The sequence below is a fragment of the Polypterus senegalus genome, chromosome 9 (genome assembly GCF_016835505.1).
Source record: "Polypterus senegalus isolate Bchr_013 chromosome 9, ASM1683550v1, whole genome shotgun sequence".
Lineage (NCBI taxonomy): Eukaryota > Metazoa > Chordata > Cladistia > Polypteriformes > Polypteridae > Polypterus > Polypterus senegalus.
In genome coordinates, this window is record NC_053162.1 from 40,737,655 (window position 1) to 40,752,332 (window position 14,678).

General features: G+C 39.2%; 1 protein-coding gene across 1 annotated transcript in view; it reads right to left on the reverse strand.

Moving 5' to 3' along the window:
• Nucleotides 1–1,065: 1,065 nt before the first annotated feature.
• tgm2l (transglutaminase 2, like) overlaps nucleotides 1,066–14,678 on the reverse strand; it is a 58,891-nt gene continuing 45,278 nt past the window's right edge. The window contains exons 12-13 of the mRNA XM_039762960.1: nucleotides 10,719–10,855; nucleotides 1,066–2,191 (exon numbers count right to left, since the gene is read on the reverse strand). Of these exons, the coding sequence (XP_039618894.1) occupies nucleotides 2,035–2,191; nucleotides 10,719–10,855 (294 nt within the window). The 3' untranslated portion in view covers nucleotides 1,066–2,034. The remainder of the gene's footprint in view (nucleotides 2,192–10,718; nucleotides 10,856–14,678) is intronic.

Here is a 14,678-nt window from a genome sequence, read left to right on the forward strand (position 1 = left end):
GCAGGCAGTGAAAGAGCGTCAGACTGTGTTTCAATCACTACAGACTGCTTTGTTGAGCCTAAAATTGGTTTTAAGTGCTCAGAAAACAAAGCTTGTGGTCTTTTCAAAAGCTCATTTGTAGTTGTTAGAATTAATTTTGGATTTTCACAATCGATGGGAAATCTATTGAAAGGGTGTCTTCATATAAGTATCTGGGAATATGGATAGATGATAAACGTTTATTCAAAGTACATATAACTACTGTACATTAGTTAGGAAACTGAAAGTGAAGATTGCTTTTTATTTTAAAAATAGATCTTGCTTGACTTTCAAAGCCAAGAAAAACCTTGTGGAATCTACTTTTGTGCCTGAGATTGATCACAGTGACATATTGTATATGCATGCATCCTCATCTACAGTTATCTTACGGAGCCTTGATTCAGTGTACCATATATCTCTGCGTTTTATTACAAATGCACAGTCTCTTACTCGTCATTGCATTTTTTATGATTGGGTTGGTTGGACATCATTGACCACTCACAGACAACAACATTGGTATATTTTTTATCTTTAAAGCAATTTAGGGTAAACCTCCAGCTTACCTACTCTATCTTAGTTCTGGTAGTTACCAGTTACACTCCTCCAAGTGGTTGCATTTTCTTGTACCCCGGGTTTTCACCCATCTGGAGAAAACTGCATTTTCTTTTTATGTATCATGGACCTGGAATAATTTGCAGAAAGATCTCAAATTAGAGACATTAATATATCCAGTGATGAATTTAAGGGTATTGTAAAGAATGTAGTGAAGAAGACATATAGTTGTTTTTCTTAAGGGGTCAGCGTGGATATGTACAGTAGCTATTTAATTGTGGAGACTGTGTATTATATTGTATTTGCTGTATGTTACAATATATATGCTTACACTGAATATACAGTGGTGCTTGAAAGTTTGTGAACCCTTTATAGAATTTTCTGCATAAATATGACCTAAAACATCATCAGATTTTCACTCAAGTCCTAAAAGTAGATAAAGAGAAACCAGTTAAACAAATGAGACAAAAATATTATACTTGGTCATTTATTTATTAGGGAAAATGATCAAATATCATTTTAGTAGTAGAAGGACTTGGGTACACCGTCTTGGCAGTATGGGGCATGAGGCTGGTGTTTGATGTGCACTATTAGTGGCAAAAGACACAACAATACCTGCTCTCTACGTAATAGTAGTGAGTATGAATGAGCACTCTGGACAAATCATGATTTTGACATTAATGCATGAACCTGTCGTAAGAAGGGGCCTGAGCTGCCTCGAACGCTTGCATATTGTAATCTCTTCTGTTAGACAATAGCAGGTTTAATTTTGCTTGACTTCTTATTGCACTAATAATAAAAAGATTAGTTTTTTATGTGGTTAAGAAAATAATTTGTCCTAGTTCATAACCCATAATATGCATAAAAAGACAACTTTCATGGGAAACAGCGCATTTACACCCAACCTGGATCTGCTTTTCCTTACTATATTAAAGCTGGAGATTTTCCCCATTATTAATACATCACTCTAAGATCATATTCTCAGAGGAAGGTTATAAAGTTCAGGGTCAGGGTGACTGGCCTGTCTATGCTCCATTTTAAATTAATATATTTTTAAGGACAAGCTAAAGACTGATTAGTACCCGGGCTTGGCTGTTGATTCATTATTTAAAAGGGAAAACTGAGAAGTGTGTACATCTTTGGCCTCTTTCCTCAGGGCTTTTCCCAGAGGCTGTAGATGTAATATACTGTAGCACTCAAACAGACCTTTAAGAGGCCCTTTCCTAGTCAGCACTGCCACTACACACGGGGTTAGCAAGAATTGAAACAAAGTTGGAATATGGACCCTTGGGAATTAGGAAGGCCCCAAAGACTTGCATAAAGACACACTGAGGAACAACAGAAAACTATTAGACAGGAAAGTCCTGATAAGAGCTATTCTTGTAAGTTTTCCAGTTGTTTCCTGTGGTGCAAAGCTGAAGTCACCCTCTTCACAGTGGATGCCCAGGTCCAGCATTTGGCAGTTTATTGATTGCCACCTTGTACTATGACAAAAGTGGAGCCCTTTATGTCTTTCAGCCTGTCTGTCTCAAAATCCACCAGCAGTTTCCTCAGACCAGGCTTAGTGGGTTGGAAAGAAACACTCACCACCACTTTTTGTCCAGCTTTGATCTCTGAATCTCTGAAAGGGAAAAAGAAATGCATTTTTTAATACCTGAAGAAACTGAACCTTACATCTGTTGCAATTTCCCCTTGGAGAAGGAACCCATTGCATCTACAACCAACCTGAATCTTCCTCATTTAATTGGTCAAGAGTCCTGTCTTTAATTCAAAAACTGCCATTCCCATGAGACTTTAGGTTTCCTGTTTTTGATGTACACTGGTAATTCCAGAAATATAAACTTAATAAATTACCAATAACTGTGTGTTTTCCACTTTTTGAGTATACAGCTGGATAACTCACACGTGGATTATGCAACATGAGTAACGTGAGTTTTTTCCATGGACATTTTTTTACATTTCCATTGCACACCATTGGTCACTATTGGCTTCTATTATATCTTAAACTTTTTTTTTCTCTACACTCCACATAACTACAAACTACATGGCCTCTGCAACATATAAAAATAACACATTTTGGGAGGAGTATTCCTTTAAGAGGCATTTGTATTTGTGCAGTAATACAAAAGGCTACATTCTTATATCAGTCTGTCACCTTGGCACTCCCTTATTAGACAGAAAAGTTACCCTCTGTCACAGCATTATCATTTTGAATGTTAGTGAAAACACATTTCTATACATATTTGATACAAAAATTATTTTAATGTTATGAAAATATTTGGTTTGTTATATTGATAATCGGGCCACTATATTGAGCTTCATTTTGAGTTGCAGTCACTGCCATTTTGTATTCTTTTCCACCCACCAGGTGTACAGACAGTTATAGAAAGTTTTTCTGCAGTTATTTACCATATTACCATTATTAGTATTTAAGAAGCAAGAGGTGTTAAATGCATGTTTCTTGGATATAGATGTTTAATAAATAAATTATTGTGAAAACATACTGTACATACATGTAGCCACCCAAATTTTAAAGATATACAGTGATCCCCTGCTGTATCGCGGTTCAGTTATCGCGCCACTGCTATATCGTGGAAAAATTCAATAAGTACATCCTACCTGTAGTGTACTTTGCAGCCAATTCATAACAAAGCATATGGTTTTCAGCAGACAAAAAATTTCACGTTACAGTACCCAGATGATTTCTTACAAGGCCCGTTATTGGCTGAAAGAGGAAACTTAACCAATCAGAGTGAGGTTTTCATTCTCTTGGGCTCTGATTGGCTGCTGCTAACGTGGTGTAATCTCGCAAGAACAGCGAGCGTGGGTCACCGACACATCTCAGTTCTCTGCGTATCACCTACCTTGCTTGTGGTCTGATTGTTGTGAGCAAACTTTTTGTGAACTTTTCATTTTGTTTTAATCCCTACGATGGCTCCCAAGGGTCCTGCATCTTCTAAGAAGGGAAGGAAAGAGTTACGTGGATGTTGCTCGCCATTACGGCTTGAATGAATCCACAGTATGCTACATTATTATTATTATTATGTTACTCATATCCTCTTAGCCCAACATGCACATATCATATGTGTTTACAAAGTGTGTTTTAATAAGTTTACATGTGTTTAAAGCGTGTGGGAGGGGTATTTTAAGGCTTAAACTATAAAAAAAATATTTATTTATATGGTCTTTCTATATTGTGGATTTTCACCTATCACTGATGGGTCTGGAACGTAACTTCAGCGATAGGCGGGGGTTCACTGTATTTCTATATATTCAAACAATTTATTTCACGTCTGTTCTCCATTATGATTAGGTGTAACAGAACTGACAATTTTGGCCTACAGATATATTATGTCACCATTAACTTTAATCCATGAAAATGCAACAGTTAGTAGTGATATATTGGAGAATTGAATTATAATACTTCACATATTTCAAAATAGAAACAGGTAATATTATTGTATCGTGATCTTTTTTATGTGACACTGTAGCATAAGGTCCCTGGCCATTCTTATCCTCATTAAACACCATCACTCAGAGCCATTCCTAGGCTGTTCCTGAGGGATGTTTGTTATTCCTGATATTCACTAAGTCAAATGTCAGTCCCTCCACTTCTCCACCACTAGACCTTTGTTAGGCTCCTGACCAGCTCCTATCTCACTTTCTCTTTCTCCTCTCTCAACTCCACACTCAGTATTTATGTAAGTGGTGACTTTAAAGGTTATTTCCAGGTACACAGGTGGCTCTATTCACCCTATGCATTACCTTTGTATTTTCCTGGAAATACCTCCATAAATTTAGATTAGAATTTCCAGATTCAGATAAGTAAAATCAGAGCTGGAATGATGTGAAGAATACACAGGATCAAAGCTTGATAGATTTACTGGAGTCAGACAGTTCAATACTCCAGAATCTAACTCTGAGGGGATGGCAAATGAAAATGGCTGTATGTTGTATAGACGAAAATGAATTACTGGGAGTCATTTCCACCATAATAAGAAAATGCAAGAGCTTTCAGAAAACGAGCATCTGTTTAGTTCACATCCTTCTACTCAAACTGGCAGCCATGTATTTTATTTTTCTAACTAAGTTAAATAAAAATCAGAACAACATTGATGGTGTGCTCATTCAGATTTAGTGCTATAGGAATGGCAGGCTGTTCCCAGACTACTAGCTAGGAAAAGCTATGCACTGTTCAGGTCTAAGTGTCTTGTATGGTGTGTGTTTTATTTTTCATAATCTTTATTTAGTTTTCTTTTAATGAATCAGTCCACAGTAGACTTCCATTGGGACTTTGCTATCCTTAATTGTAACTGTAACACGGCCCAGAGTTTCCTTGTGTCACGGCACACACCAATGACTTTATCTCTAGCTTTGCTGGGACAATCTGTTCCTGCCTCAGAATCTAGAAAGGCAGATAAGCCTCTTCCATGAGATGCAAACATACAGGGCTGAAGCAACAGTGCAGTGAAATTCTTATAAAGGTATAATAATTAATTCGACTTTATGCACCTGTTAATTTCACTACAAGGTCATAGAGAGTCAGAGGCTTTCCTAGTTTCATTAGCAACAAGCTAGGACCCCCCGTCCCTGATCAGGATGTTAATCTATTGCAGTGCAGAGTAGCACATACACATCTACAGCACACTAACTACATTTGACCACCCTGTTAATTCACTACACAAGTGATTTAGCAGAAAATTAAGTGATGAAGAAAAGGCCACAGAGAGAACATACACACCCCAAAATAACAGACAGCTCAGCAATGGAACTGAAGTCCTTGAACCACTCATGGCCCCCTCACTGGATGAATTTAATTTGGAAAGATCTGACTAACGTATGCAGGTTTAGACAGCAGGAAAAGATCTGCTGAAAGCTCTGCAAATTGTGAAGTCTGAGTAATGCTGTTATGTGCTTGCAATGCATGCAGTGCCTTCAGAAAGTACTCAGACTCCTTCATTTGTTTCAAATTTTGCTATTTTGCAGCCTTATGCCCAGATTGACAAACAGAAAACAGGAATTTAGGAAATTTATTAAAAGTGAAAAGGTGAAATATCACATTGACATGATTACTCAGTCCATTTGTTGTGACACTTCATATCTGGCACAGGTGCATCCCATTCCATTCATCATTGTGGAGATCTTTTTATGCCTTGTTTGGAGTCCACCTGTGGTCAGTTCAATCGAATGGACAGGATTAAGAATGGCACACACCTATCTATTGAAGGTCCACAGCTGACAATTTGTAGCAGACCAGAAAACAAGCCATGAGGTCAAAGGAATTACTTGCAGAGCTTAGACACATTATTATATCGGGGCTGCATTCTGGCTGCACCATTCAAAGTTCCCAAAAGCACGCTGGCCTCCAAACTTGAATGTAAGAAGCTTAGAACAACCGTGAATCTTCCTAGAACTGGCTTCCTGGACAAACTGAGCAAGTGTGGGAGAAGGAGTTTGGTAAGAGAGGTGACCAAGAACCAGATGGTCACTGGAAAAGCTGCAGAGAACCTGTGTGGAGTATGGCGAAACTTCCAGAAGGGCAACCATCACAACAGCAGTTCACTAATTTGAATTTTACTATAGTAGAGTCCGCAAACAATACATGAAAGCCCACTTAGAGTTTGACAAAAGGCACTGAAAGGACTCTCAGACTATGAGAAATAAAATTATCTCATCTGATCAAACCAAGATTACCATGTTACCATCTTGTCAAGGGGAAAACCAAACACCGCTCATCACCTGTGCAATAGTGAAGCCTGGCATTGGCAGCTGTTGCTGTGAGGTTGTCTTTCAGCAGCAGGGACGGGGAGAATAAGTCAGGGTTCAGGGAAAGCTGATCAGAGCATAGTACAGAGATATCCTAAAACCAAACCTGCTATGGAACACTTTGGACCTCAGAATGGGCTGAAAAGTCACCTTCTAACGTGTCCAACACCCCAAGCATAAGAGTGTCATAGGGACAACTTTGTGAATGTTCTCGAGTGGCCCAGCCAATTAGTCTCGCTGGCTTGACATTAGCTGTCCACTAACGGTCTCCGTATAACCTGACAGAGCTTGAGAAGATCTGCAGAGAACAATTGCAGAAAATCCTCAAATCCAGGTGTGTGAAGTTTATCATGTCAGACCAAAGAAGGTTGAAATTTCCGCCAAAGTTGCTTCAACTATGTACTGAGTAAAGGGCCTGAGTATTTGTGTTCATGTGATATTTCAGTTTTTTATTTTAATAGTTTTTAACCACTTCGCATCTCTGCCACTTGCGTTATGAAGAGTGGGGCTGAACACATGGTAAGGAGATGTAATTGCTGCTTCGAGACCTCCACTTAAATGGTGATGCAATGGGAAACAAATACATTTTTTTTTTACCTCCTCTTTGCTCGATCAGCTTCTGGCCTGCTGCTGCTGCCGTGCTGTGTGATCTGCGTGTCGCACAGTGCTTTGAACATTTAAAAGCCTGTACAGCAGCTGTCCTTTTGTCTCACTGCCTTGTTTCTCAGGACGTTAAAGTGTCTCCAAGAAAATCACTCTCGTCTCCTTCCAAGACTTCCAAGATTTTTTTTTATAATAGAAAGAAATGTACAAAAATTCCTGAAATCTTGCTTCACTTTGTCATTCTGGGAATGTTGCTTGAGGAGGAAAGAAAAGTAATTTAAATGATTTTAGAAAACACTGCAACGTAACAAAATATGAAAAAGTGAAGAGGCCCGAATACTTTCTGAATTCACTGTATGTGTGTTTGCATTTACTGTATTTGCATTAGCTGCTGTTTCTAAAGCAGAAAGAGTTTCACAGCGGACACTGAGAGATGTTTAGAGGTCTTATGGGTTGTCATAGCAGCTGAGTGAAAACACTCTCACTTCAGTTTAAAGAAAGTTCCTATAATATGCCTGCTTTTTCCTAAACGTCAGGAGAAAAACCAGAAAATGTGTTCATACATACATGTCATAACACCGTTGGCCTGGCAGCAGACACCACAAAGGCCATGAGGGAAATCTGAGGTTTGTCACTGACATCTGGTGGTAGCATTGGAGAATTGGCCAACTAGAAGAGCAAATGCATTTTTGGATCCCTTCTATTTGCTATGCTCTTGTGAACTTTCTATGCATGCTTTGGTTCCTTCTGCATTCCTAACATTTGCATAAAAGGTTCGTCTGCAGTTCAAAACTAACCAAGTGTGCTTGTGTCTGTGAGACTGTGGGTAAATAAGAGTGGAAGTGAGAACATAAGAAATTTAATAAATGAGAGGAGAGTGTTTATTTAGTTCTTGAAGCTCATTTGTTTAGTTAATAGCCAGGCTGAGCGTGTTGCTTTATGTTGTTTCTCAGAGGGCTTGTGCAATAGCTAAGACCATAATGAGCAGCAGGGGAAAGAAAACATAATGACTCCATTGCAGTGTAATGTGCAGCATAGTTTGCAAAAGAATGGAAATGTTAAAGTAAATACATCAAATACAATAAACAGCTTCTAAATCTACTGTCTGGTGAACTGTAGGAAATGTGTGGGTGCAGGGGTGACTTGGAGGAGACTTGATGCTGACTGTTTTTCCTTTTTTTTTTTTTTTTTAATTTTGTGGAAATTAAAAAAAAGGACAACCCAGTTAAGAGAAGTTGTTATCAAGAAGGCCAGCTGTGCAGCCTTCATTCTAATTATATCCTCTCCTGTCTCTCACTTCCTATCTCTGTATAATGTCAAATATTTCTTTTCCACATAAAGGAGGAGAGAGGCATCTTACTGTTTGAAAATCCCATTTTTAAATGGTCTTATAGAGTCTTACAGAGCTGGACCCTGTCCTTGGTAATAACAGAAATGAAAGGTTACTCTACCAAAAGCAGTAGTGATCTCTGTAGTCCTTTGTTAAAATTTATAGCCAAATGGAAACAATACTCTGAAGACTAATAGGTCCTGATTTTACAGAATGAAAGTCTGCTTGGTGCCTTGCACAAACAACCCAAATACACAGTGCCAGTCATACGCCTGGACACACCCAGAAATGTTCTTATTTTGTTAAAATCAATACCTTTTCTTATCAAAATACATTTAATATAATTTAAAAAATACTGCCCAGACATTGCTAGTGTTGCTAATGGCTATTACTGCTTGAAATTAGCACCATTTTCAGCAGCCATTCATTCCTTCAGTGTCCTAATGGTCAACTCCCTTAGCTTTTCCTTCCTGAGTTAATCGGTTATTAGAGAAACCTTTCTAACTGCATGAGCACCCCTTAAACCTGATATTCTGTACACTTGGGTTAGAGGTATTGGTATTGGAATCCCTCAAGTTCAATTCTGGGATCAAAAATGGTCAAACGAAACTGCTTTCTTAAGAAACATGTCAGTCTATTGTACTTCTGCAGAATGAAGGTTATCGCACGTCAGAGACTGCCGAGAAACTGAAGATTTCATACAAAGGGGTCTATTAATGTCTTGAGTGAAAGAAGGCAAACTGGATCTAGTCAGGAAACTAAAAGAAGGGGAAGGCACAGATGCGACACCGCGTGAGAGCATAAGGACATCAGAATGTGTAGTTTGAGAAACAAATGATTTTAAGGCCATCGGCTGACTTCTTCCTGAAATGCACACCAAATACCAGTGTTGTCTGTAGCAGAGAGAAAAGATGACTCCAGGATACTAACCGTAACATGCTTCTCTAGTCATCCTCCATTCAATATCTGTGTTCTTTTGGCCACGATAATCCTTTCTTACAATTTGCCTTTTTCAGATCTGGCTTTTTCTTTGAACCCTCTGCCTGTTGCCTAAGGAGCTGACCATGCGGACACTGAATGAATGGCTGCTGAAAATGGGGCTTGCAGTCATACAGTATATGAATAATACTGTAAACTAAAAAACAGGTATTTCAAGCAGTAGTAACCATTGGCTATATTTTTAAATCAGATTAATGGCATCTTCATAATAAAAGAAATATATTTAAATCAAAAACATGAACATTTTTGGGTTTGTCCAGACTTTTGACTGGTATTGTGAACTGTAAATATGACTGTGACCTTTGCTTTATGAGCTGGCATGGTTAGATTTGTTACCTAGTTCAGAAAAGCCAAGCAAAATGACACCTTTTATTGGCTAACTAAAAAGATTACAATATGCAAGCTTTCGAGGAAGAAGGGGCCCGAGTTGCCTCAAAAGCTGGCATATTGTAATCTGTTTAGTTAGCCAATAAAAGGTGTCATTTTGCGTGGCTCATGAAGGCTAACACAGTACAACACCCTAGTATTACCTAGTTCAGTTGACAATGGTAATGGGCAGTCTGTGCCACTAGGGGGCAGCATAAGGTAGCAAGTAGGCATGGCTAGACTGACTACTTCGTTCAACTAACATTTAACAGTCAATCATTGCAGCTAAAGGACAGAATAAAGTTAACAGCATGAAGTATGTGAAGAGCCTATCGTTCAGTCCACAGTTGGTGGAGAGCAGCAATAAAACAAGGGATATATGAGAAACAGACAAGAGTTCAAAAGAATTGTGGGGATTTGTTTTTGTGATTTCAAGTATACTGTGTATGCTGTCTTTATTGCACGGACCTCCTCTGTTCTGTGTATTATGTCAAATTCCCACAGACAAACTAAATAAGTACTCTTAGATGTAACAGCATCACCATTTTGTGTATTTTATGATTGTTCTGAAGGTGTGTGCGTGTTGGGCACATGATGAATGTGCCATTTGGCCAGTGGCGCCATATTAGTCATTTAAAATAAGATGACCATTCATACTAAACACTAGTTGAAAATTTAAAAATATTTATAGGGAAGATTCCAACAAAATACAATGATTTTTTATGGGGGGATATTATCAGGGTTTGTGAGCTCTTGTTTCGTTTAACTTTAGCCAACTGGTTAGCATCTTGGTTTTGATACATTGGCTTATCAACTCCAAATTCTGCCAGGCCTTGCTAACTGACTATCCTCAAGTTAAACTCCAAAATGCCAGCTTGTGCATCTCTGCTACTTAAAATACAATCTTGTCTCTCTGGACATATCGCCTATCCAATATGAATATTTCACCATGTTTTACAGGAGCAGCACAGTGAATTATTAATTCAGTTTCTCATGTAGGCCGCATGTTTCCATTTTTGAAGAAATGAAGATTTTACCATAGGACACTGGTTCCCATTTGAAGCACATAGAATCACATACTTACGGGCATTTGACTTCCTGCAAACCAGTCAGCCCAGCACCTTCAATGGTGAAAGTCCCTCCACTCAAAGTGATGGGCAGCGGGTTCACAAACGTGATGAGTGCCGTAAGCTTCTGGAATAGAACTGGCTCGCCAACTATCTACAATGAAGAAAGTGAAAATCTTATTAGTGTCATTCTAGTCATTTCCAATTTTATTTTAAACTAGGGGGCTCTGCCCCCTGCTCGCTTCACTCACCCACCCCCGGATTTGGTTTACCGGATATACAATTTAAAGAGATTGTTAGTTTCATGGGAATTGTTACACATGCATTATTTTCACTTTTATTTTAAAACTTTTGTAAAAGCAATGCTTTATTTCTGGCCCCAGGCGTGGTTACATCTTTTTCTCGCAGGACGTATAATGCTGCTCGCGTTGTGACAGGGGTGCAGCTGAATGCATGCTAAGGAGAGGCCGTTGGATCATCTGCTGTCTTTCTGCTGCTGGCGAGCTGCCTGTTCTGCTTGTCTCACTGCCCGATCATTTCAAAGCCTGTACAGCAGCTGTCCTTTTGCCACTTCGCATCTCTGTCGCTCACGTTGTGAAGGGGATGGGGGGCGAGGGTTAGGTTGGCTGAACGCACACTAAGGAGAAGCAGTCTGATCATCTGCAGGCTTTTTGCTGCTGGCGAGCTGCCTGTTTTGCTTGTCTCTTGTCGTTGTTTTAAGAGCTGGGAGCACATGAAGCGTGTCTGCTTCAACTGCTAGGTTAGATGTCCGTGGACTTGTTTTAAATGATGTCTCACTGCCTTGTCTTGCATGACGTTGTAAAAACAATACTTGTCCTTTATTTCCGGCCCCGGGTGTGGTTAAGTCTCTTTCTCAGAATGTATAATGCTGCTTACGTTGTCAAGGGAGTGGCAGCTGAACGCATGCTAAGGAGGTGCCGTTGGATCATCTGCGGTCTTTCTGTTGCTGTCGCGCTTCTATCAGTCTTCCATGCTGTACTCCGCCCTCCCTCAATCGGACCTAACAGTCACTTAAAACAAAAAAGGCTTCAACCAGGCTGGGACGCTACAATACTTTTGAATTTTACTGCTTTCATATTCTTTACCTTTCTCTGCATGTGTATCGCGCCATCATTCGTTTGAGCCTTTCGAATTCCACTGCTTTCATAATCTCTTATCTGCCTCTTTTTCTCTCCAACACTTTTGGGTCTTTTTTCTCCGGGCTGCTCTTTCTTCTTTGCTTAGTCGTTGACGTTTCATCTAGAACGTATTATCCTTATACACTTTATATGTGCCGAGAGCACATGATCTCTAAGTGCTACGTGCCTTTACACGACTGAGTGTTTTGCTGGCTGTGCTCTAATTTGATATTGTTTGTGTCTCGCGGGTCTTTTAAGTTTCTTCCAAGAACTTCCGAGAAGATCACGTCTCATTGCCCTGCTTTTCCTTTCCAAGATTTTTTTTTTATAATAGAGAGATAAATGAACTCACTGACAGTAATATCAATCCACACTGTGCTTTGTAGTCCTGTTTGTTGTTTACCTGGTGGTGCCATGTCTGTCTTTGAGTTTGTGATTCATGTGCTGCTACAAATAGGGCCAGAATCTGAAGGAAGGCTGACATCTGGGGTCAATCTCAACACTTTTACACACACTTTACATCTCAGGTATGCAGTAGTACATCAGCTGTCTAAACAGAGAACCATTAAGAGGATCCCAGTGATTAAGAGCTCTGGGCCCAGCAGCCTCCTCCAGTTCTGTGTCTGCTTTGCAGTGATACTCTCATAGACTTGCTGCGGTTATCATTTCTTTTTCAGTACTTTTACCCTTTCGTGAATATCAAAGACAAAAGACTTTTTTTTTTTTATAGGTTAGCGTGGTGCCACTTACCCATGCAAGTGATCTAAAATTATTTTACTGGAAGAGAGGCATGAATGATGTAATTTATCTATAAAACATGACCAGACATAGCAACCTAATTCTGAAGAAAATGATGGTTGAAAAGCTCAGTTTAAAGTGTCTAATATATTTCTCATGTCGTAAATTCTGCAATGACTTTACAATATCATTGTTGTATGTTTAAAGATGATCATTGGACTTTGAGCCAGGGTTATTTCTCCAAAAATTCTTCTAACAGTGTAGGTGAATAAGCAAACGTGAACTTGAATAGCTCAGCATACCTGGTAGCTGTTGCACCACACGGCCCAAGGAGGGACAGGCATGCGGCTGGTATGGACCCATACTGGCAGCTTTAGGCATTCAGACAGTAGAGTCGCCCAGGTTTTGAACCTACCTAATCCAATTTCATTGTCATGATGGGCCATGGCCCATCTGTGCAAAGCACCAAACATCTCTGGGATGAGCAGCACTCTAGTACAGGTCACACTCATGCACACACACATACACACACACTCACACACTTTCATAAAAATACAACTTAGTTGCCATTCATCCTAATATGCACAACACTGGGATGTGAAAGGAAAGCTGGAATACATGGAGAAAACATACACACGGGGAGAACATATAAAGTTCACAAAGACAGAGACAAGGTATGGGTGTGAAACCAAACTCCTGGGTGCCATTGTTCCACTCTAAAGCAAACAATATGTCAAAGTCCAAATTGGTTTCTGCATTCTTACTCGGTGCAATGGGACAGCAGGTACTACTCCTGCCTTACATTTTCAGAGACCAGTCCTGCCACGTTTCTGTCTGTTAGTGTCAGTTTTTGGCACATCATAAATGTGATCACCAGAAGAAAGGTATGCAAAATGGATGGATAGGTAGGTTCAGTCTTTTGAAGAATTCCATATACTATTTTACCATCACACAACATAAAAGGAGAGGGATAATTTCAACTTCAGCAAATGTTGTACCTTAGGAATTTAAGATTGTTTTATCATGGAGCTAGTGTAACATGCGTTTTTAAAGGAAACGTAGCCAGTTACATCTTCCATCTAGTAATCTCTTTTTTTGAATTTGCTTATTCACATCATTGTCAAGGGAATCTGGAGACAAGCCTAGCAGCTACAAGCAGAATAAACATACCAGACCTGAATAAGATGAGATGTCAGTCCATCATGAAGTAAATCCCATTTGTGACTGAGGTTAAAAAGAGTGATGAAGCAGTACGGTCAGGTATCTAAGACTGTGGACTGCGGTAACTATAAGGATGCTTGTTCAAGTCCATCAGTGACATATAATGTGACTATGATGAACCTCAATAAGTATGCAATCAATTCTAGTTTACCTCGTGATTTAAAATGTACATTTTAGAAATGATCCAGCTAAAAGAAAATGTAATGTAAAGCTATCCCAGCATCCACAGAACTAATGTATCATTCTAACAGTATGTCAGATTAAAGCAATGTCTACACTGTTACATTTTTTATTAAAAAAGCAGACATTTGCCTCCATTTTAGCTTTTCATCCATACTTCCCTCTGAAAACTGAGACTTTTGAAAATGTTCTCCAGAGCCATATACTTTTGATGGACAAAAATGGAGACTTTCAAAAACTCTAATCATACTCTGATTTGTTTGTCCTTATTATGTAGCCCTTTCCTGATTGGATCCGCCTCATTACAAAGTTTTATTCCAGGACTGGTGACTCTTTACAGAAGGAAACCATATTTCAACACTGTGGAAACAGAACACTTACTTTCTGGGGCACTTGGTGCGCTGCTTACCTGTATGTATCTAAATGTACATCTTGAATGCTGCATACTTGCACAAAAGGCAAATCATTTACTGGTTACTACAGTTGTCCGATAAATCCAGTGGCCAGTGGCATTACCATACCTTCAAGGATTTTACAGTTGATGCATGAATGCCCAGGATAGACACAAATCTATATTATATGTATTTTGGCTGTTTAAGTGTGCATGCACATATGTAAAAATGCTAGGGTGGATGGAGACCATTGTTGTTTAAAAATGGACTTCAGAATACCATGTGACACTTATCACTTTGCCTTATA